This window comes from Protopterus annectens, chromosome 8.part0, assembly GCF_019279795.1.
Source record: "Protopterus annectens isolate FY-2018-M chromosome 8.part0, PAN1.0, whole genome shotgun sequence".
Classification (NCBI taxonomy): Eukaryota; Metazoa; Chordata; order Ceratodontiformes; family Protopteridae; genus Protopterus; species Protopterus annectens.
Genome location: NC_056741.1, coordinates 16,068,235 through 16,093,323, shown reverse-complemented (window position 1 = coordinate 16,093,323; position 25,089 = coordinate 16,068,235). Strand labels below are relative to the sequence as shown.

The 25,089-nt window shown below is 41.0% G+C and overlaps 1 protein-coding gene across 2 annotated transcripts in view; it reads right to left on the bottom strand.

Annotated features, from left to right (window-relative positions):
• Positions 1-3,693: 3,693 nt before the first annotated feature.
• LOC122808610 (lysophosphatidic acid receptor 5-like) overlaps positions 3,694-25,089 on the bottom strand; it is a 426,909-nt gene continuing 405,513 nt past the window's right edge. For both annotated transcript variants that reach the window (XM_044079571.1, XM_044079570.1), the window contains exon 2: positions 3,694-5,444. In XM_044079571.1, the coding sequence (XP_043935506.1) occupies positions 4,011-5,102 (1,092 nt within the window). In that variant the 5' untranslated portion in view covers positions 5,103-5,444 and the 3' untranslated portion in view covers positions 3,694-4,010. The remainder of the gene's footprint in view (positions 5,445-25,089) is intronic.

The following is a 25,089-nucleotide window of genomic DNA, read 5'->3' as shown; positions in this document are numbered from 1 at the left end:
TGTATGTACAAATGTAGAAAATTTCAGTACAAATGATAGTCTTTGTATGTACAAATGCAGAAGAATTCAGTACAAATGAAATTAATGTCTAGTAATGAATATGTGTGAAAAAAACATATTTAAAGAAAACAATGGGTCCAGGGTACCTACTAGATTAAAATGCATAAATAGCAAACAGTCTGTGTAAATACATACTGATCAGGATACATTGTAATAAGTTCAAAACTAATTTGTCAAGTTGTAATATCACTGGTTTTACCCCAGTAAAATAATTGCTTTCAAATATTTATTATCTAAGCCCAGTTCAGTACTTTACCAAGATGTTAATGGGCAGTTCAAAGACATGACCACAGTGTTATGGTTAAAATGACATTGAAATTGTGTGTTTTCAGTAGTGTATAAATGCTTGCAGTAGCACATGGTTACTGTCTCTTATAGTTAGTTCAACAGTTGCAAAGAGTTAATGGAACAGTTCTAAGTCATAAATTAAATTCTGTGATTGCAAAAGAATAAATTGATCATGTTAAAAAAAATAACATTAAAGGAGACACAGCTCAAAATTGATAAAATATTTTCACAGAATGGTCTGCAAAAGAAAAAGTTTGAAATACATTCAGTTTTGGTAGTAATACTTAATATCATTGTATTAACTATGTAAAATTGCATTTTGACTTGTATCAAAAGAAGACTATAGGGTTGTTTCTTAATGTGTTTTCTATATAAAATGTTTTGAGTATGTTTAAAAACAGAGGGAATTGTTAGATTTTATGAATATAAGTCTGAAATTAATTCTGTTGTAAATATGCTGGAAGAAAAAGCTTGCTTAAATGCAGAAACAGAGTTTAGTAATATGTGATCAGCAGTCATACTAAATGACCATGGCTTGGAAAATAAGGAACCTGCTGAATGGACATTTTTCCCTTACAGCCTTAAAAACAGGATGTATGCAAGAGCAAAAATGTAAAATCTGCTTTTAAAGAATGGACAATAACACTGTGACAATGTGTTTCCTCAAAAATATGTTTTTCTGCATGGAACTGCATGGAAAACAGGATATGCTTATCAGCATTGGCACAAGAACAGATGTTCTTATACACAGATCCAAATAGAATACAGAACAATGTGTTTCCTCAAAAATATGTTTTTTTTGCATGGACAACAGGACACTGTTACAGGATATTCACACTGTCAGAAAAGCTGGTCTCTTACAAGACATTGTTAAACAAGGAAGCTTAGTATTGTTTCTACAGGATAAGCAATTCTCCAAAATAGAATACCAAGAGGACTAAAACTGTATATAAAGAGCTGTATAAATCCAGTTATGTTAGAGGTATGGTAGGGACTCATTTGTCCTAAGGTAAATGTTATATCTCTCACATCATCTGTACTATATGAAAAGTAAAGTTGGAACAGTACTTTAAACTGCAACGTTTGTCCAGTTTGGTTTATTATAAAAAGTTATTGGTTACTGCTCTCTAAAGTTGATGCTGCAAAGTATATTCTCTCATCAGTGTATATTCTGCAAGTTTCTGTATGCAACAGACTGTGAATGCAAATATAACCAGACTTTGAATTTTAGCAGAATCCAGCCAGCAAGACTGTGTCTTAAGAACACTTCAAATCCATCACACCAAGCAGTAAGCAGCACCATATATTTTTTCACTTTGCAAACACTGAAGTGAAACAGTCTGATATTTCATCCTATGTCTTATTATTCTGGAATATGCCCTAGCCTTCCTGTAATTCTGCATCTTACTTATCCCTCTTATGTTACTCAGTATACCCAAATAACTTATTTTGCTGATTTCCCATCCTTCTAACCATCTTCTTCAATACAGCTACCTTGGTATCCAAGATTTGCCTCACTGCCTTTCTTGGCTTCCCTGTCAGAAATGTCTTTCATATCTTCCTTCTTTTATGTTACACATCCACAGGATTTACTTCTTTTATGGGGCGGCACAGTGGTGCAGTGGTTAACATTGTCACCTCACAGCAAGAGGTTCTCTGGTTCGATTCTCAGCTGGGGTGCCTTCTGTGTGGAGTTTGCATGTTCTCCCTGTGTTCGCGTGGGTTTCCTCCGGGTACTCCGGTTTCCTCCCACATTCCAAAGACATGCATCTGGAGCATTTCTCCCCGGGCCTCCGCTGAAAACAGGCTCTGTGGAACCTAGTCGGACTTTCCCGGTCAACAAATGATAAATAAATAAAATAAATAAAATAAATTCATGCATAAAATCTCCATGTTTAAAAAAAGTCTGATTTCTCCATCCATCCCTCCCTTCCAGGTTTCCTTCTTATTATTCAGGACTTCATCCCGTAAACCATTTTCTTTCCTGATTGTCTCCTTTTCCCACACTGCATTCTTTTCTAGAAACAGGATTTCATTCCCTTCCTCCATTCTCCTTCTGTGATGCTCCTCACAGGCCTTCCGAAATCCACAGTTTCTGCCACCTTTTCATACTATTTCTTTCTGTGATTCCATACTAACTGAAGTCACTCACCCTATAATCCCAGCCCTCTGTCCTTGTTTTACATCTCATGATTACTTCCCCTTACTGCTTACTACCATTGTTGTGACCTGCCTCTCTTTCATTTCCTTCCCCGGTAACACATCCACACTGCTCATGGACCTTCTTTAGTAGAGTCCTCATTCAGCTTGAATCTGACTTCTACCAGTTCTCTCTTTCCAAAGGCAGGGTAACCCCTAGTCCATCAACATCCTCCATTTCCACACCTGCTGGTCTCTGTACTGCAGATACCTACCAATAACCTATCATATCCCAGTCCCTATCCATTGTGGCCTATGATTCCATTATAACATATGTGCCTGCACGTATGTAAGTCTTTTTTACCCAGACTTCAAACATCATATAACATCACATTACACTCACCCTTTATTACCTGCATTATTTTCTGCATCCTGTTTCTTTATTCCCCACATGACCTTTTATTCTAGCAACTTTTTAAGTTTATAACAGCAATATTTAAAAATTGTCCTTATTTTTGGGGCTTTGTGTTCCCATTGTTTCTGGCTTTGTCCAGATTTTTTGTGCTAAGAGTTTGAGAGCTATGCCTAGCGTCTGTTCTTCCTTGAACTTCAGAAGACAGTGGCAGTATCTATCTAAAGGCATCCGTGATTCCTACCTTCCTGCAATGTTCTTGCAGGTTCATTGCTCCCTATTTTCCATGTTACTAACCAGTAGTATCTATGTCAGATATGTCAGCTATATCTTTTAAAATGTCTTGTTTTACTCTTTCAGTTTGATAACATAGTCTGCACCAGAGTTAACCAGTTCCTCTCTTCCTGCACTGCTGAGACAATGCCTCAAGTCAAAGTATTTTCTAATATACTTATATTATATGATATGTTAAACAGTCTCCGTTTCTCTTTTCTCCTTATGTTTTCCCTACCCCTTGGACTCAACTTTGTTATGATTTCCAAACTTATCTTTTGTGGAATAGCCCTTCCTAGGTTCTTCTGTTCTAGAATTCCTTGATTAAGTATAGTCTGTCATCTTGCCCTTTTCACATATACTAATGTTTCCAATCAGCAATATTGACTGCCTTAAGGCTAATTCCCCCATTGATGCCCTCCAGTCAAATTTTTATTTCCCTCATCTTCTCAGTTCTTGAAATGTTTCTGGCTTACTTTATGTTACTGCTGTCATCCTCTCTTGTTTTTTCCTTATTGACCTCACAGCTTCATGCATCAGGTCATATTACAATTTTAATAAGAGTGTTTCATGCAGCAGATTTTAAACAAATTATTCATGTTTTATTGTTTTTCAATATTTAACATTTAAACAGTTTGAGGTCAGAGGGCCATTATTCTTTGTTGCAGAGGAAAAATTAATTAAACAGAAGACAACAAAACAGGTAAAAACATGAGTACAAATTGTTATGTACATGCTACATGGACAACCAGCTGGCATTATATGCAAAAATATGTTTAAAAGACTGTTGAAGGAAGGTGTCACAAAGAGGGACACAGCTGTGGCCTTAGTCCAAACCCTAAACAACAGACTCTGTGTTGATTATTTCAATGGGCTGCTTTTGTAAGACAGACATGTTCTGAAGGCATGTGTTCAGTGAAATTTTACTTTCGTTAGCAATCTCTTTCTTGTTGCTACCTTTCCACAGTACTCTCTGGGCTGTGGAATTGTTTACCTTCTTTTGTGCCACTGTTATGTTCCGAAAGGTACTGCGAAAGCCTTCTGTACTAAAGTAATAGACAAGAGGATCTAGGACACAGTTCACGCTTGCCATCATTATTGTGATAAACAGCACTGAACGTACAGTGTCACTTTTCAGCTGAGAATGCCCATTAGACTTAAGTAGGCTATAAATTGCTAATGTGGTATTGTACGGTACAAAGCAGACAACAAATATCACCATGTTGACCACTAACAGACGAATAGTCTTAATACCTCGTGTGCTGTGCTCAGACCTTCTCTTAAACAGCACCACAAGTGTATGAGTAGTGCAGTAGGTAACAACAGATAGTGGCAGGAGGAAGCCAAGAATTTCTGCCGTAATCACTAGAGGGATGATATTATCTTTCCAGCTGTCATCTGTAAAGCTCTCAAAACACAAGGTTTCATTTTTTCCACTCCCAAAATATGTGCATTGGGTGGTTTTGTGCATTCGGGCCACAGGGGCACAGAACAATATAATGACAATCCAAACTGACAGGCAAACCATATGCGCCACCTTTTGCCGCCGAAGATGCCGTAGTCTTAGTGGGTACACAACCGCCAAGAATCTGTCAATATTGATGCAGAGAAGGAATAGGCAACTACCATACATGTTGATCTGGAAAAGGCTTCCTGAGATCTGACAGGGCACATTCCCAAAGCTCCATGCACTGTTTGCATAGTAGTGCATACGAAACGGGAGTGAAAGGGTGAACAACAAGTCACTTACAGCCAAGTTACACATATAAATTGTCACAACTGTGTTCATTCGAAAGTAGTAGATGAATACAAAGATGGATGTGCTATTTAATATTAATCCAATAACAAAAATGACAATGTAACCCCCTAGAAGGAAAGGATGGTTGCGGTTATAGAACTCACAAGTCCGGTTTGAGTCGTTTGTTTCCATAGTTTCTGCTTTTGCAAAGGCTGATGATTCTGTAACATCTAACGAGTTGCTAACAGTTATAAATCAGGATAGCCATAATGTACTGCAAAGTCTAAAAATTTATGTGGAAGTTTTCCAGGTATGATGCCAGCTTAAATGTATCTGTTTCTGCTACAGCTATTATGAACCCTGTTGTGATCAGACCAGTTCAGGGCAGTAAAAAATCATAAGCTCCTTTGCTCACATTTTTTGTGAATGACATCTTTGCTTGGAGTTGCTCTTCTCTGTCCTATCAGTTACATTAAGATGCTGCTGTGAAATCCGTCCTCACCTTGTTCGTCCCACTCCCTTCTGCATTATCACCTGCAAATGACAGACAAAAAAAAGTTTGTTATTCTTAAGATTTATAGACTTGGCTTTTAACTTTCATATGTTCATGAATCTGTTGCTTTATAACACATTTCTAGCATGTACTCACTCTTTACTCGTAACACTAGCAAACTGATGGGCCATAATACTTACAGACTGGACATAATAAGGGATGGGGGAGGCAGAGGACTGGCAAAAGAAAAAGAAGTCTAAGCATTGACCTGTGTCTGAGTGCAAACAGACAAATTGTTATATAAGTTAATAATATCTCACTTTTTTGAATGTGGTATCATGAATTTGGATGGACGTATGTCACCTCAGGGTGGATGGATGGATTAGGTCACTGGAGTGGGGACAGACTTTGTGAGACACAATGAAGTGGCATCTTCTAAGTTTTTACAGACATTTTTCTGACATATGATAATAGGAGATGACCATGCAGTGGCTGGTTCTGTTGCCAGATTGTGCAAATCTGTTCAGAAAATGTAACCATCCACAGGAAGAATTCCATGCCACACAGTGAGGATGTCAACTCACGTACACAGTATGGTATGTAACAGGGCTGATGATCTCAAAACAAATTCCTTTTTGGCACCCAGTAGAAATGGGAAACTGGAAAACAGTCAATGACAGTAGATAAATACTTATGTATCCAGGATTTTTGGGATTGCATACCCACTTCCAGAATTTTGCCCCACTACTACCAAGAGTTATCCACACATCCCCAGCCAGTACACTATATCTTTTTTACTACAATGCCAGTCAGGCATTTTGAAAAAAAAAAGCAAAAAACTATTTAACCATAAACTACAATAAATATGCCTGGTGTTTTAACAGTTTAAATTCTAGCGCTTCACTACTCCCCTAACATGCTAAACATTACTGAGACGTGGCTAAAACCTAGTACCCAAAATGAAGAAATTCTCCCACCAGGATATAATATCCTAAGACTAGATAGAGTAGGCAAAAAGGTAGGTGGAGTTACTATCTTCAACAACAATACAATCAACATCAAACCTCTACAAACCCCCATACCTAAATTTCAAAATGCCGATTGGTTCAACCCTAAGCATAAATGACACAAAAACTATCATCATTCTCTGCTGTTATATTCCCCCAGATAATAACTCTCCCATCATTGAAGAAATGTTACAATGGGCCACAGATAATCTCCCCCAAGAAACCATCTTACTAGGTGACCTGAACACTGATTGGTCAGCCTGTACCTCTAACAATCCCACTAACCATATTAATATTTACAGTTTTACCCAACTTATCCAAGAACCCACTAGAATCAACAAAAAAAACACAGTCTATTATAGATTGGACACTAGTTAACTGCCCCAAACAAAACTATCAGACAGGATGCCTTCCTGATGGTCTTAATGACCATCTCCCCACCTTCCTCCTGTAGAAACATACCAGTATAGCTAAACCCATTGTTTTTAGACAAGTCAGAGACGATCATAAACTAAATATACAAGAACTAAATAGTATTCTAAAACATAGTAACTGGAAACCACTACAAACCCTAAATCTAGACCAAGCCGTTGACTACTTCAATAATATTCTCATCAATATCCTTGATAGACTTGCACCAGTTAGGAAAATAAGAGGCAAGTCAAACTATGCACCATGGCTAACTAGGGAAACTAGAGCCCTTCTAAAGTCAAGGGATAAGGCTTGGAGAATTTGGAAGAAATACAATACTAGCCTAGCCAAACAAAGTTACCTACAACTTAGAAATCAGGCCAAGTGACAAACTAAACTCGATAGACAAAATTACTTCCTCAATATCCAAAACAAACATTCAAAAGATCCCCAAAAGTTTTGGCATGCCATTAACTCTCTCCTAAAACCAGGCAAAACTACCACTCCTACTCCTAACTCCACGAATGACAACAAGGACATTGCCTCCCAATTCAATCACCACTTCACAGGATCCATCTTAACACTATCCTCCCAACTATCCAAAAACAGCCCTACATATAACCCAGCCAAATGCCCTGACAACATCCCATCCTTTACGTGCTCATCCATTCCCACCTCAACAATTAAAAAACACCTCCTAAAACTGAAACCTACCACCCTTGCCACTGACAATCTACCAGCCAAATTCCTAAAAATAGTTGCTGAATCCTTATCCTACCCTATTTCTATTCTTATCAATCGCTCCGTACAAGAAGCAAATGTCCCACAGCTAAGGAAGGTATCATACATTATTCCACTACATAAAGGCAGAAATTCTTACGAATACTCACATTATCACCCCATTGCCATTCTATCCCGTTATCTAAAATACTAGAGAAATGTATACATTCTCAGGTAACACAATTCCTAAACTCACACCATCTCCTCTCCCCCACACAGCATGGCTTCTGACAACACCATAGCACAACCACCACTCTGCTCTCTTTCACCAACCTGATCAACCAACATAGAAAAATAATAACTTTGTATCTGCAATATTTCAAGACCTCTCCAAAGCATTTGACATGGTTTCACATTCCTTACTACTAGACACCCTGACATCCCTATCCTTTGCCCCTTCCGCTATAGCCTGGTTTAAAAGCTATCTGTCAAACAGGCAACAATCTGTCCAATGGCAAAGTGTACTATCCCCCTTACCAAACTACCATAGGTGTATCACAAGGCTCCACATTAGGCCCACTTCTTTTCTCCATAGTTACCAATAATCTCCATACCACCACACTGCATGCTCCACTTATGCAATACACTGATGATTCAACTGTTATCTGTTCAGCTCCATCACTTCCCACCCTACAACAACTCACCCAGGAGTCCTTTAGCTCTGTGGAAAGTTGGATCACTCAGATCTAACTTATCCTAAACCATAGTAAAACCAAATTACTACTTTTCACCCCCAACAAAACCATTTCCACTCTTCTATCCTTCACTATCTCCTCCAGAAATGGCACTGTTATCTCTCCCTCTGACCATACCAAACTCCTAGGCATTGAAATTGATAAAAATCTACACTTTGATGTCCACATTTCACAAACTATCAAAAAAGTCCATAAAAAATGGGAACACTATATAGGCACAGGAAATCCCTCTCGAAACAAGCACGGATTACCCTAGCCCAAACTCACCTCTTGTCTACCCTAATGTATGCTGCTCCAATTCTTACCCTGCTTAGAAAACTTGACCTTGCCAGACGTGAAACATGTTATAATAAAATCGCCATGTTTGCAAACAACTTCACCTTTAGAACCCACCATTGCCAGGCTCTAAGGGAACTGCAATGGCTGGGACTTCCCCAGCTACTAACCTATCATCAATTAGTCATTGCCTACAATGTGGTAACACATCCAGGAAAAAAAAACATGCACTAGGCCAACTTCTCACGTACTATAATACAAATCGTCCTCTCCAGTCTTCCGACAAACCCCTCCTCTGTATCTCTAGGGCTAATAATACAGCAGGAAAAGCACTGTTCGCCCACTCCATAGCTAGAACCTGGAATAATCTCCCTCCTGCTCTGATTTCTGCCCCTCCCTCTTCTCATTTTAAAAACTCACTTAGAACACACTTAAAGAATAAGTGGCTATGCACGTATTACATAAGTCCTCAAATTATTCCACTTATATACCTCACTTCCTAATATACCTACTGTAATATGTATTACAGTCTAGGTCTTCTATTAATGCTGATTGATTTTGTATACTTATTCTGTTATTAACCATGTGTAACTATTTTCTCCTGTATATATTGGTCTTGCTATGTCTTCTGCTGTATGCTGTATTTTAACATATTGTTTGAAAATTCTTTGTATACTGTATTTTAACATATTGTGTAAAATTTTACTTACTGTGGAGCTTTTCTCCCTGGGCCTCCGCTGAAAATGGACCTGTGTCCAGTCGGACCATCCTGATTAACAAATGTAAAATAAAATAAAAATAAAATAAAATAAAATGAATAATAAATTCATTTTTTGAAAGAAAGTGCACACCTTGAAGTAGTGCATGGCAAATGACTGGATACACACATGCTGCTAAGGCCTTTCCAGTCTGCTGTTAAGCTCTAACCACTGCCGTTTAACATGGTGTATTCTAATTCTGCAGTATTGATGTGCTTTGTAATTGTTGTTACTATTATACATTCCTGGGTTATACCTGAACATGAGCAATTTACACAGTGTATGTACCCACCAAAAAATCTATAAAAATCAATACAATCAATAAAAGAACCTTAGTGTTTCACATAAAATGTTAAATATCACATTTGTTGCCTGTTTTCACACTTACTCTTGCACTTAATGGATCATGTTTCATCATGGTTGTTGCTGTGTTTTCCATTAAGTCTTAGATTTGCTGCCACCAAGTGGTCAGACTTAGATGACAATGATGTTAGACAACATTCTGAAAAGACTTTTGTTAATGACAGCTGGCTCAGCTACATTTGATGTCATAAAAAGATGAACAATTGCTTGGTTTCAAATAGATAAGAAAGAAACAATGTTCTTGCCACCTGTGATAGGAGTTTATTAAACATATACCCGGCTCTAAAGCTAGTTAGAAAATAGATGCCAAACTGTCAAAGAAAAAAACACACCACTCAACTCCACACCAACACAAATAAGACTTCCATAGGGATCCCATCCTATGCCCTCTGTTCTTTAATATATTAACAAATGACATGTACAAAGTAATCGAACACAGAACTTTAATGCAATATGCATGTCTCCATTATAAAACTACTTCCACTATAATGTTTAGGTAAAACACTCACCCAACTCCACCCTGACACACAGAATCAGTTCACAACTAGAAAAATGGTTACATTCATCCAAACTAATACTGCATATAGGGTTGCCAGATGTCCGGTTTTTGACCGGACTGTCCGGTTTTTTGAAAAGTTGTCCGGTTAGAAATTTCATTCAAAACCGGACTTTTTTTTTTTTAAATTTTGCGGCACTGATGCTGATGTCATCACGTGCGCAATGACATCAGGTCCCTCAGGGCTACCAGCCTGTCGGAATTGAGCTCAAGGAGCTCACTTCCGGTAGTCGGGGAAGCAGAAGCCAGCATTTAAAGGCAGCATTTTCAGAATGCAACTATGCAAGCGAGCAACAAGAGTTCAACTTTGATCGTAGTGGCAGTAAACAAGGTGTTTTATCTCGTGCGTTGGTTATAGCGTTGGGGTGAGTTCCATGATTTGTGAAGCATATTGTTAACCTTGTGCAACAGAGTTGTGTACCTGTTCCATATGTATGTATATTAAAGGAGGGGGGGGCAGGTGTAGCCAGGGTAAGGCTCCTGAAAAGACTTAACTTGAGACTGTACTTGACTACCTAAAAGCAAAAACAACTGGATGCCTGAACTGCATAGTGATTCTGTGGTCAGAATAAAGCTTTCCAGATGTGACCTCAGTGACAGTAACTGCCTTGTTTATCATCTAGACTTTGACAGATTGTCTAAATGCAGTGCTCATTCCCTTACCATGAGGCTGAGATGCAGGCTTTTTTCCTTGTTTACTTTGCTTAGAAGTAAGCAAGGGCATCCTGTCTCATAAGCTTTTCCTGGTATGCATTTGATGAACAAACTTGATTATTATAATTAATGTTAAGACTATGTCCATTTGTCATTGTATTGTTCTGACACTGTACAAAGAAAGATGCTGTTTTGATGCATGCTGCAAAGTTTGTAGTTTGGAAGCAGATTTCAACACCTGCAGTCAGTCATGTGTGTTGTGGCTTTTTTAAATGCAGTCATGTGATAATGTGTGGCATTTTTATAAGCACTGTCTCACTTTACGAGTTTCTTCTCTGCTTTCTGAATTATCTGTTCTCCTTAAGACAGAAAAGCTCTGAATGATTCATGCAAGGGATATGATAAAAATGTAATCAATTCCTTGTATGTGTGTTCCATTACATTGGTCAAGAATGTCCCAAGTAGGTCACTCCACCAAGGATACTATTATGATGGCTGAGCACCACTCTGTCTGGTGTGCTGCTGCAATAGAGGTCCATTTCAATGGCATCATCTGGCTTTGAAGTTCAAATGATTGTGACCAAGACGTGCTGGATGTAAGTTTTTTGGAATACATTTTTTGTATTTCTCTAAGTTCTTGCTCTTAGCTCTGTGTAATGGGTCACATTTCACTGCTGGCTTTTTTCCTTAGGTTTTAGACTTGCAATGCTTGCCTGATCTTTTGCTTGAGATGTCTCAAGGAAGCGGGAGTAAGAATCGGTGATTTTTTTTTTTTTTTGGACAGTCTTATTAAATATTGTCTGCACAATCCATATGTTAGATTGTAGTCATACCTCTCAACCTCTTAGAACAAGAAATCTGGACAAAGCCATACATAAAAGGGGGATAAAGGCCACAAAATAAGGACATTTTTTAAGTATTTCTTTTACAAACTTTACTTAGAAAGTTGATATAGTAACAGAAAGTTGATATAGTAACAGGTTTTGAATTAGCATTATTTTTCTGAAGAGTATAAAGCCTGAAATTCAAATGTATGTCATTATTTTTTAACTGAAATCTTTAATGATATGCCACAAATTTGCCAGAAAACCACAGTTTTATGAAAAAAAATATTGAGGTAAAAATCTAGACATTCTGTGAATCTGTACAGTTGAGAGGTATGAGTAGTACTGTAGGCTACAGGCTCTGTTTGTCTTTCCTTGGCCTACAGTTTGTCTTTCCTTGGATTTTTCTCCTTTTGCATCAACAGACATAGCTCTGTAGCCTTTTCAGCTTTGCATGTGCTGTTTAAACATTCTGTATATCTCATGAGGATAATTCAGTCTTCATTAACCTTTTAAGCACTTGATCTGCATTCTTTTGTCCAGTTTAGTTTTCCGCCTCCTTTCCAACGGCACTTTGTCCCTGTCTTCCATTCTCCATTTGTTGCGCTTACTTACAGTTTGTGACAAAAATCCTTCATTGTTCGTTCTTCTAAAATATTGGTATGAGCTTTGTGTACTTTGTACACTCCCCTTTTTTCTGTGATTGATGGTTCAGTCCTGTAGCCGCATAGGCACACCAAGGCTTCACAAAAAGCATATGCGAGTTAAGGTAAGACTCAGTGGTATTTCAAAGGAGAGCAATGGGGACTGTAATAATATAACAGAGATGACTTCTAGTTGTTGTCGCCTATGATAGGAGGGTAATGCCCAGAAGTTGCTCAATTCAAGTTGTTGCTTCAGTGGAATGATGGTGTGTATGCAGAAAGCTTGGTAGTGTTCCAGGAAGTTGTTACCTTCCCTTGTTCCTATTGAGTATTGTGGCTAAGGTTATCGTTCCTGTGTGGCTAATTTATATAATTGTATATACTTTGGGATTGGCAAGAAGTAAACATCTGGGATTTGGTTCATTTCTTAAGTGTGTGTGTGTGACAGGAATGGTGTCCGTTTTAGAGTAAGCAATCCAAAGCGACACTAATAAAAAACATAGAATGGCAATGAATCAGTGTCACACACTTCCCATTAAAATGAAGCACAAAACCTGTCAGAATTTGATTCAAAATGGTACAAATGATAAATACTACTGAAAGATGTTCGAAGAATGGGTGAGGTAAAATTCAATATACAATATTACACTTCATTTTTCAAAAGCTGCAAGACCAATTGTGTCATTATGTATTGTTTTATACTAAACATGTATTTTCAGACCATGCTATACATTTTCAGGTCTGTTATTGATGTAAGATATGATTGCTGTTAATACTGTCATTTCTTAGAACATTTTAAAATGTTATCATCCCAAACTTGGGAAAACAATGTGCAATGCTGTTTAGATGAATGTGAGATTTAAAGGCAGAGTAGTTTTAATGCTAAGTCTGTTTTTATTGTGAGACTGTATTGCTTTGTTTGGCATATGTGTATCAGTAGTTTGTGCTATAAAATTTGAAATAAATATTTTAAATTAAATCCAAATATCTGTAATAACTGTAGAATAAAGCACAAGACAGTATGCAGATTGAGAGTTTCTAACTGTGTTTATGGCAACTGGGGAGAAATCGGCTGAAAGCAGGCATCCAGAATAGAAAAAGAGGGCGTTCCCATGTCGTGATGAGGTCACAAAATGGGTGGGGCATGGGTGGGAGAGGGGTGGGAATGGGCGGGGTTATGGGTGATGCAAGGGGCGTGACCTTAGTCCGGTTTTAGCCACAAAGAAAGCTGGCAACCCTAACTGCATATCAAAAAAAGAAAAAGAAAAAGAAAAAAAAAAACACTTGTGATCTTCTCCTTTGGCACAGGTCCAGACATTCTCCCGATTTGATTTCAACATCCTTACTACAAATGACACTAGGACTGAACAGGAAAGTCATATCAAGCTCCTAGGAATATTCACTGACAAAAAGCTTGTTTTATTACATCAACCACACTGTTGCAAAAACAAATAAAAAATAGGCACGTTATACAAAATTAAGTCTTACCTGAGATGCCAAGTGTGCACTTGTATGGCTCAAATCAGTGACCATTTGAAATGTCAGGCAGGCTAGGGCGAGTCCTGAAATACGGGGATTGAATGGCCAAAAGATCACACTTGTATATACCAAGGGGGGCATTCAGTAATCCTCCGTGTAGGACGAACGAAGTCCTACTCGGAGACTGCCGTCTAAGAGTTAGACATCAGCGCGTCATGCATATGCATGAGGGCGTGCTGACTCAACTCCCAGGCTAACATGGAGCATGTAGGAGTGGAGGGGGCATGTCAGACTGCCGAGCAGTCCAAATATCCACGCTCCTGCAAGTGCCTAACTCTGCAAATGTCAGCAGATATGAGCGAGTCCGCTCAAATGTGTATACCCCCAACACTACACTTCCCCACATTAAAAAGTCATGTACAAATGAAATAAAATGTAAAACAAATTTTTTTTTATTAATCACCATATAGCTGCCCGTATTTGCGCATGTGTGCACGGGTATGCCCATTGCTTAGCTACAGTTAGCAGTTTAGACATCGAAGAGGATAATAAACCACTTATATGCAAATTAAGCCAAATAGCAATAGTGTAGGGGTAGAGCTTTTGCACAAAGAGGAGGCATTCCCAGTTCGAGTCCCACCACTCCCCTTTCCATTTTCTTTAGGAAATCCGTGCATAAAAATAATTCCTGACATTTACCTTTTAACTCACATTAAAATGCATCAAAATGGCCTATGTAGTAGTGAACGATATTTTAAATATAAATAAGAAAGTGAAACGGTCATGCATAATAATGAATGGGTAAGTAACCTATCTTAAGCAATGTGAAGCACTGCTAAGCAACGTTTACCAGTATTAAGCACATTTAAGAATAATTGCCCATAGCTAAGCACTGCTTTAACTAGTGCAATAGCTTTGCGCGGAGCTGCGCATCACATCAACCAATGAAAACTAAACATGTTTGCGCGGAGGTGCGCACTGCGCTAACTAGCACAACATCGGGCAACGTAGAGCAATGTAGAGCAATGTAGAGCAGTGTTGGGCAGAGTTGAGTAAAGTCGGCTAAACCCAGCCACACCCCCTACCGGTCAGGCCAGTAGTAAAATAAAAACAGAATGACAGGTCTTGAACCCGGGATAGTGTGCACCATAATCACAGTACTAATCCACTAAGCCATGACAGCATTTGATGTTCATGGACTGTCAACACACATATACATATGAATCAAAGTTTACCCAGTGCTAAGCAGGTGTGCACTCAGTTGAGAACTTGCAAATCCGGCCAATCACAAATAAGTGCAGGAAATGAGGCATATTTAAGCTCCATAGGTGGGAATACTCACCATAACTGGTTGCAGCTCCCATCTGCAGGCAGCAATGGCTGGTGTCAGAGAGGGCTCTCACTTCCGAGTGCAACGGTGGGGCATTGAGGAGTCAAAACTGATTGTTTGGCTCCTTGTCCATCGTCATGATGCTAGACTCCTGCAGGGCCATTTCCAGGGCATGGAATACAAAGTGGAGGCCTGGAACCATCTCGCACATGAAGTCACCAGTGCCACAGGCATCCCTCGGACTGTTGAGCAGGTTAGGCATCACCATGCAGACCTGAAGAGACGCAATCAGGACCTACTGAACCAATGGATACAGGAGGCCCGTGGGATGCAAAATGCCCCACTACTGAGTAGGTAGCCATGGACTGAAGTATGTAAAGATTGCTAGTGTAGTCGATAGTATGGATAGGTATATGTCTCAATATCACTTCATTTACTTCACAGCTGCAGGTGTCCGTGCTGCGAATCAGCAAGCCTATGCAGATAGGCTGCTAAGGCTGCACCATCAGGCAGGTTAGTAATTTTTCTGCATGTACTGTTATATAAAATAAGTGAGAGAGAATGGCTAAAGTGTCTCAGCCCAATAATAAAGGTATAATAAGGCTTGAATAACTTGTCTGCATGAACTGTTATGTAAAATAAGTGAGAGAGCCTGAAAAAGTGCTGTAACCCATTAATAAAGGTATAAGTCCTGAATTATCTCTCTGCATGTATTGTTATACAGAATAAGTGAGAGAGCCAGAAAAAGAGTGTTGTAAACCATAAATGAAGGTATAATACATCCTGAATAAGATGTCTGCATGCACTGTAATAACAAATAAATGAGAGAGCCACTAGAAAGGTGTGTAATGTAATTAATAAAGGTATAACTCCTGTAGTGTGTCCGTGTCACTTTCTTTGAAATGTTGATGTACTCATGCAGTATAGAAATAGTATTGTTGTATTAAGCGCTGTCAACCCACACTTGGGTAGGCCCATAGAAGGAGTACGAAGGGAGTGGCAGTATCTCTTAACATATATACAGTCCTCAACGGTAGTTACAAGCCTGGCATGTATAGGTAAATCTGGCACATGAGTAGCTTGTAACTGTGTGCACTGGAAATGTCAGTGTGCTGCTAGAAATGTAGGGGGCTATTAAAATATAACTGATAATGTCACCTGAACACATCCGGATATGTAGACATATGAATATAAATAAAATATATAAATACGTAGCAGTAACATCTGCATCCTAGGAGTTTGTATAACAGATCCAGGTCAGGTACATAAGGAACTAGCAAAACACATCCCACAACATAATGGACATTGCCTAGTGTAATAATACATGTAGGGGATATATTCCTGCAGTCAATAGGAATGTACTGTAAAATATAAGTTCATATAAGTTGTTAATAGAGGTATCTTTTTACACCCTACTGTATGTGCATAAACAATGCAATTCCACACCTCAATGGGTATGTGTAATCTCAAAATATTTGTTGGGACATATGTCCTATTGGTTTATAGATATCTGCATAACTTTGATGCATGTTCCCTGTTCAAACACCACAATCTTGGTGGCCTGTTGGCACCATTCATTCCTGCATGCTGTTGGAATGTCCACTGTCATTCAATATATGCATGGGTTATGCTTGCTGTTCAACTGTTGGAACTCTGGTGTGTTGGGTTAATGGGAATATTACTGCATACTGTTACAACTAATTTGGAATGCTGTTGGCTATAATGTCATTAAATTCACCTAAACACAGAACGTATGGGAAGGCCGGTCCCAGCGGACCCACCTGTCCCACCTCAGCTGGCGATGGCACCTGGCACCAGCAGGTCCGGTGCCCAGCCTGGGACCTCCCCCTCTGTTGGCCCTGTGCCACCTTCAGGTGGAAGCGCTGCAGGGGATGGGGCTCGCCCCCCCCATGCAAGCGTGGCCGGAGGAGGGCCGCCTGTCACCCTCCGAAGGGTCCGGGCTGTGGTGCGTAGGGAGATCCAGTGTTCAGTCGCTGATCCCCTACGCCAGCTCGAGGCAAGAGTGGCGTGACTCATGGGTGAGCCTGCCCCTCCTACGCAGCCCCCAGCACAGCCACCCTCCGGGGCTGTGAAGGTGCAGTGGTGACTGCCCACGGGTGGGGCTCTCAGTTCCATTGTTACCATCTGTGGGCTCATGGGCTTGCAATTTCCAAACATCTTTCCCCGTCAATTGTGTTCACCCACCCCACGTGTCATATTCTGCCCCTGTATGCGTCTTGTTTGTCTTGTCTGTTTACCTCCTCAAACAACCTCCCAAAACATACCTACTTCCCCTACCTCACATTCCACTCTCACCTGAAAAAAAAAATGGGCAATCTGTTCCCACAAAAAATGACGCCCCATACATAGCTGCCCATTTTGCACAGATGTCCACTGGACACAGAAACTGAAATTAAATTGGCAGTACAACATACTTTGTTGTCCTCACCCCTCTCTCAGGGGTTGAAGGTTTCAAAATTCCCTCCAAATTACTAGTATATGCACAGCTGTAGCTCTTAAAGAAATGGGCAGCTATGGACCTTCCCTACACCCGTCCTGCACATCCTGAGCTGTTTTCCCTACTGTCTTTCCCTCTTTGTGCCGCTTTTTCACCACTTTCCTATCTCCCCATTTTCTTTTCTTTCAAAGAAATGAACGCGGGGGTTAGCGGAAGTAAGCACTTTTAAGCAGCAGTAAGTGGGTTTGAGTGAGGGTGTGCATGTGTGTGCTTAGCTAAGTATTGCTAAGCATCACGCAAACCCATGTAAACTCGCTTAGAAGTGCCTTAGTCACCCTGCATATGAGGGGTCTTGTTCTGCTCAGCAGCAAAATAAAACACCACTGTCAGTCTTGAACCCCGGACCTTGGACACACTAGACTGCATGAAGTACCACTAGACCACAGCAGATACACAGCAGGATGTTGCTGAAATGTATATATCATGCATCAGAACATGTTAATGTAAAGGAAAGATAGGAATGCCATAACATAAAACCTGTTCTGTGTAACTTTACCAGCAGTTGTTGTGGAATTGCATTACATGACTGTGATAACAGAACCAGACATTCTAGCAGTAAATACTGTTACAGCAGCACTTCACAACTCCCACACAGTATCATAGCAAGACAATCCCCACCCAAATGTACAAAATACCGGTGTGTTCAAGGTACAGCAAGGATGTAGGCAGGCATACTCATTACTGGAATTGTCCAGTTTCATGAGCATCCTGTGATAATGTCAACAAAATAAAAAGCACAAACAGTGCAGAAGTGAGTACATAAATATCCACAGTATAGCCGTTCCTAAACAGTTCATGTGCCAAATGAAAACAATAAGGCAAGGTAAGTAACAGCTATGTATTTACTGGAATGTAGTAAATGTTAATGAAGAGTACTCTATATAGTTTGAATCATCCATATGTGGCAGCAGTACGTATCGATGCACAGATGCCCTGCTTAACCACTGGCATGGGGAAATGAGTGTGTTGCTGTGTGCAGTGAGATGTGACAGTGACATATGTAGTTCAGCATTAAATGTCAAACATTTGATCCATGTTATCTGTGTTCTGTACAGTAGTGTGTACGATGTCTGTTTGGGGTAGTAGCCCATATGGTTATGCAAACATGGATGTGACAGAGTAACAAATGCATGATAGTCATATTAATGTGTAGCTTAACATTGGCAACAGCTGTACCAGGCTAGTATGATAATTCAGCATTAGCAGCTATGTATACACCCTCTAATATTACTGTGTGCTCACATGTGACATCTGTTCATGTTGCAGCAAGGCCCAACAGGTCAGCTGTGAGATACATGTACTTACAACAGTGTGGTCCATGTGTGTGTATGGCACACACATACGGAGAGATCTGTCCGTGTCAGATATATTAGCATCAGTACATGTGCATTGAGCAAGGGACATACTGCAACTGTTTATAAAAGGTGGATATATATATATATATATATATATATATATATATATATATATATATATATATATATATATATACACACATATATATATATATATATATATATATATATATATATATATATATATATGTTGTTGAAGGTTGTTATGTGCATATATCTATGTAGGTTGTAGTGTGTGGCAGACCAGACAGCATACAGTGCTGGTATATGACATGTGGTGGTGAAACGCTGTGGGTATGGTTCATCAGGTTTGCAGTGTTGCAGCCAGTGAGGCCTGCTAAAGCTACATGGGCTGAGAACACCTTCAACGCATTCTGCACAACACTGTGCAATGTTATGACATAACTGTATACGTCACAACCTTCCCATACCATGACAGGTGGACTGTATATGTGCCTATATGTATATCTATATGTACAGCAATGGATGCTCATATGTATGTGTGTATGTATATATATATATATATATATATATATATATATATATATATATAGAGAGAGAGAGAGAGAGAGAGAGACAGGGTCATAACTACTGCAACAGATGCCTGGTGACAAAGCCATGGACTCAAGCTCAATGTTGACACTGTATTGGCATCCCTCCTTGCAAAGACTCAGTACCCATGAACTACCATGGGTGGCAGTCTACTCAACACCGAAGGTGTGATAAGAGACCATGGGACACAGGTGGACAGTAGTCTCCCCTTCGATAGTCACAGTGCCACACTAGTCATGTAATCCATCTACATGGCTCACGTCATCACAAAAGGTGTGTCATCCAGGGAAAAATAGGTCAGTATTCCCCTCTACTCCACACATATAAAACCCGGTATAGAGTACAATGCCTCATGTGGTATGTACCTTACAAGACATCTACAGCAAGTGGAAAGGACACAGACATACCTCACAAAGAGTGATACCGGCGTCAAACAGATGCCCTATGCAGGCCATCACACAAACCCACAACTAGACTGTGTTGCATACCGCCTACCCAGAGGTGACCTCTGACTGACATACTAAGCTATGTGAAACCCAGATCTGTTGAACATGCTCCACATAAACAGATCACAATCTGTACGAGCTACACACTCTAGGGACCCAAACCCTTTCACCACAATAAACAGCACATGCTGGAGGGATAGATTCCTATCTCAGAGACATCCCATACTCTGGAGCTAACCAACTATCCATAGCAAACAAAACTCCTAATTAGCAGTCATCATAAATAATCATGGAGATTGTATGGGAGATAGTGAATACACCCAGGCAATCACCTCAGTGTCTCTGCTTGACTGGGCCACGTGTAATTTAAATACCTGTGTGTCAGAGGCCAGGGTAGCATATGGCTAGAGTTTTATAGGCCCTAGGGCCAATAGCCTCTTACCTACCTATGAAGAGATACACACCCACATGTACATGTTGCAATAATCGATATGTGAGGTTGACTGAGTGTGATGGTGAATGTGTTGGTGAATGTGTCAGAGTTCGGTATATGTGTGATAGCTTAGTGGGAAACTGTCTCAGTCATGGTATTATGTGTCCTAGCTGTGATCCCAGCAAAAGATGTGTATGCAATTGTTAGGCAGAAAAAGCAGTATGCCATACGGTCTGATGTAGTCCCTTGTTGTCGACTGGCGTGTCCCATCGTGGGCTAAAGCAGTACATGTATGCATATTGGTTGTTACTGCTGGTGAATCCAACTCCTGTATGAACTGTAGTACTACCTGAAGCTGTATGCCTAAACAGCACAGTATGGTGTATGTGCACATTTATTGGAACCACTGTTATGTGTGTTCTCTGTAGTCCTCACAGATTACATACTTCAGGCATAAGGTCTGGTAACTACTGACACACAGTACTGTAAGGCACACAGGTAAAGGTCACCTGGGTTGCCATACCTTTGTGCCTGTTATGTATGTCTGCTGTGTGTGTGGGTATGCCTGTACCATGGCCTCGGTCATATGTGTGTTACAGGATGTAACTGCATATCTAGCAACATGTATAGTCTAGTACAGCAGTATGCCACTTATATTAACAAATGTGCACATATGTTAGGCAGGGGTCCGCCATCAATGACTAGTGTGGTATACTGGTAATAGTGTCAGTGGACTTTACATTCATTGCAATGGATTACATATTTCATGATGCATTAGCATGCTATATACCTCCCGTGGCTAGGTGGTGCATTGTGTCACATACAGTGTGCCATGTACTGTTGTATAGTCTTAAATACTGTTATAACTTTGTTGCTGTGCAAAACATGGTTTGATATATAGAGTGTGCCAGGCACTCTCAGGTATCTGTGTGTTGAGAACTGACATGTGGTATTGAAAGTGTGTATCTTCTGACAGCCAATAGGTTGCTATATATGGCAGTTAATTTATATCTGTACTTTAGAATGTTACGTGTGCCACATGACTTGCTCAAACATATTGTTTAATTGCCTTCCAGGGTAATGTCCACCATCATAACCCGGCATATAGCATGGCCGAGGAGGAAGCCATCACAGCGAGCCTGGTGCAGCACTATGCACTGCTGTTCTCCAGAACCAGCCAGGACCAGCATGAGTGGGCTGCGCTGTGGCAAGAACTTGTCCATAGGGTAAATGACATAGGCATGCATAACCGGACATATGAGCAGGTACGCCATCACTGCAGTGATTTAATTAGACATGTCCGGCAGTGTGTGTCTGATATCTGCAGACAACAGCTTGCCACAGGTGGGGGGTAGCCATCCATCCCCCCCTCACCAGAGTGGTAGAGCTGCTCCTGAGCCAGGTGGCTCCAGGCCAACCACAACCACAACAATTAACATGCATCATCATGGAGGCTAGAGCCACCCAGCAAATTGACATGGAGTGTGCAGGTAACATGGCATAGCTGTAGAATACTGTTATCTCTATTGATAGAGCATGCTTATGTGAGATGTGTACTGTGTAGTTAGACAATGTGGTGCCTAGTGTTGTGCAATACTAATAATTAGGAATATAATCTGTAGGCCTGTGACTGTCCACCATTGTACTACTGTAAGATTGCAAACACACAGTAGCAATGCCACAGTTGTTGCCACTGACAAAGTATCTGATATCCTTGTAGGTCCCTCTGGTGTGACAGCAAGGCAGCAGAGTCATGCTGGTGAGTGTGTTATACCTTTCATATTGCTAATTAAATGTGCATGTCATAGGTGAGGTGTAGGCTATGTACACATAACACACCTACGCATAATGCATGCTGTGCATGTTTGCTATGAGACTATGCACATCCTAGGAATGTGGGTAGCTGCCTAAAACACATACAATACACAGAGCATCCCACACAATTGTGGAAACACTGTAGTGGACATCGGATAGGCAGAGTCGATACACATGCACACAACATACACACCTTTGTCATACGCAATACACGTTAATGTGCTACACATGGCTTATTCAGACACCTGCTGTAAGGTCACACTACAGTATCCCAAACCTCATCCACCCAGCACACTTAATATACCTGAGGGGTAGATGCCTCACATGTGGCTGTGCAACACTCTTCAACACATAACACATTCATGTTAGGCAATGCCCCCTATTGGGCACCTCACAAACCCATGTAACAACTGGCCGTGAAATGGTGAATGTAGCCATGGTACTGCAGTTCAGGTACAGCATGCTATGTGCCAGTCTGGCACACATTAGTAGCTTTGAGTGACCACATGATGCTGCATGATGATGGCTCATGGTACTACACCCCATCCAGTTACAATGGCCACAGTAATACACATATCATGAATTGCTATGCACCTCAATGTTGTGTGTGTGCAGACATATGCACCTATATGCAACATGCATAGCAAACCCATTTGTAGAAAGTGACACACATATGTCTTGTAATGCTATGGGGTGTATAGGTCACATGACACACATTGTGTATGTGTGATGTTTCATGTTGCAGTTGTGTGGTAGCATCCCATGTCATGGCTGGCACTGGCATGTCCACAATATGTCCTACACTCACCATAACCACTGTACAATGGCTATGTTGAGCAATGGTATTCCATCAGGTATATATGCACCACTCATCCTGTGTGTATATGTAGCATGCATGTGCTACGCCTGTGTCCACAATCATCTGCTAAAGGCACAGATGCTCTAATCAGGAATGGATATCTATGTGACACACTGATACACATCCAGACATAGTATGTATACCTGTGACTGATGGTGCACAGGACATTGCAGGGCTTTTAATACCTGCACAGCACTGTTGTGTCCATGTACACATTGCGTTCCAGGGTGAGGCCATTCACTGAACAAAACACACATGCATGGAGGCCATTTGTACTGTTATTAGCAATGGCTGTCTACACTTACACTTGCATGCTGCTGAGAAACACACGTCCTGCATGCTGTCATGTTTGATATAAATGTTTGGCTTGTGATACTGTACCCCAACATCACACGCTATTGATTATGTTCGGGATTGCTGGTGGTGTGTGTGTGTGTGTCTGTACTAGTGAGAAGTGTATTTGTGTGTATGTGTTCATGTGTTCATGTGTACATGTGTGCATGTGTGCATGTGTGCATGTGTCCATGTGTCCATGTGTACATGTGTGCATGTGTGCATGTCTGCATGTGTTCATGTGTACATGCGTGCATTTGTTCATGTGTTCATGTGTTCATATGTGCATGTGTGCACATGTGCATGTGTGCATGTGTTCATGTGTGCATGTGTGCTGACATCATGTACAGGTCGTAAAGTGTGTTTCCTGTCTCCCTCTCACAGGTGCTGATACTGGGCTGGTTCAATGCCGCAGGGAAACTGATATCACTGAGCATGATTGTGACAATGATGATAGGTGTGTTGAGGCACAGGCATGTTTGCCAGGGTCTATCGTTGGGCCACCAATCGACACTACACAAGTGTCCACCCCATCCATGCACACAGTCATACTGCCAATACATCCGTCACCAATGCCCTTAGCAGAGGGACAGCATACAGCTAGCATTGGCCAGGACAGTGTGGTATCCATGGCACATGAATCCCAACACAGTAGCCATACCCAGATGTCTGGAAGGGTACCACATAGGCAGATGTCCAGGGGTTCTCGTCGGAGCACTGCTGCCCATCACGCCACTGGCAGACGTGCCACAGGTCTGAGTACCTCACGCATGTTCCAGGCAGTCTTGGAGGCTCAGGCACGTATGGAATGGTACACCAGACAGGGACTGAGGGCACAGAGGGCACATACCGCCGTAATAGACAGTATCCGTGTCCTAGCTGGTGCCATCCACAATTACACTGAGGTCACTGATAGACATTGGGGAAAGACACTAGATGTCCTCTGCAATGTCATGTCCATGTGTCAGGACAGTGCTGGATGGTTGAGTTGTCGATGTGGACGTATGCCAGCAACAGCAGCAGCTGGCAGTCGCTGCGGACATCCCTCAAGCAACAGCCACTCCCATAGTGCCAGTACCAGCCCCAGCAATTTTGGGAGTGGGCTGTCCATAGAACGTCCTAGAAGACCACGTGCACGTGGCCCTGGACAGTCCCAGCAGGGACCTGGGTCCAGTGTACATCCATCTACCTCTGGTGATAGTACCCAGTCTGGCTTGGTACCTGATAGTGTCAGTAGCACCCCTGCCAGGCACAGGTACCGTATCCGTGGCCAGAGATGGTGATCTGTAAAGCCTCGCAGGTACAGTCTGTGGCTGTCCCACAAGTACCTGTATGTGGCAGCCACATGGTGGAACTGTCTGCATGCAGACACACACACACATAATCCAGACACCTAGGGCTAACACATGCACACACACACATTACATCAACATTGGCCCATACCATTATTCTTGCCCCTCACACACACACACACACACACACACACACACACATACATGTTGATTGGATGGATCACTACAAGCCTCTGGCAGACCAACAACACACCCTGTGCATATGATGAAACCTGTGCCACCTCCTGTCATCTGTAACATCGATGC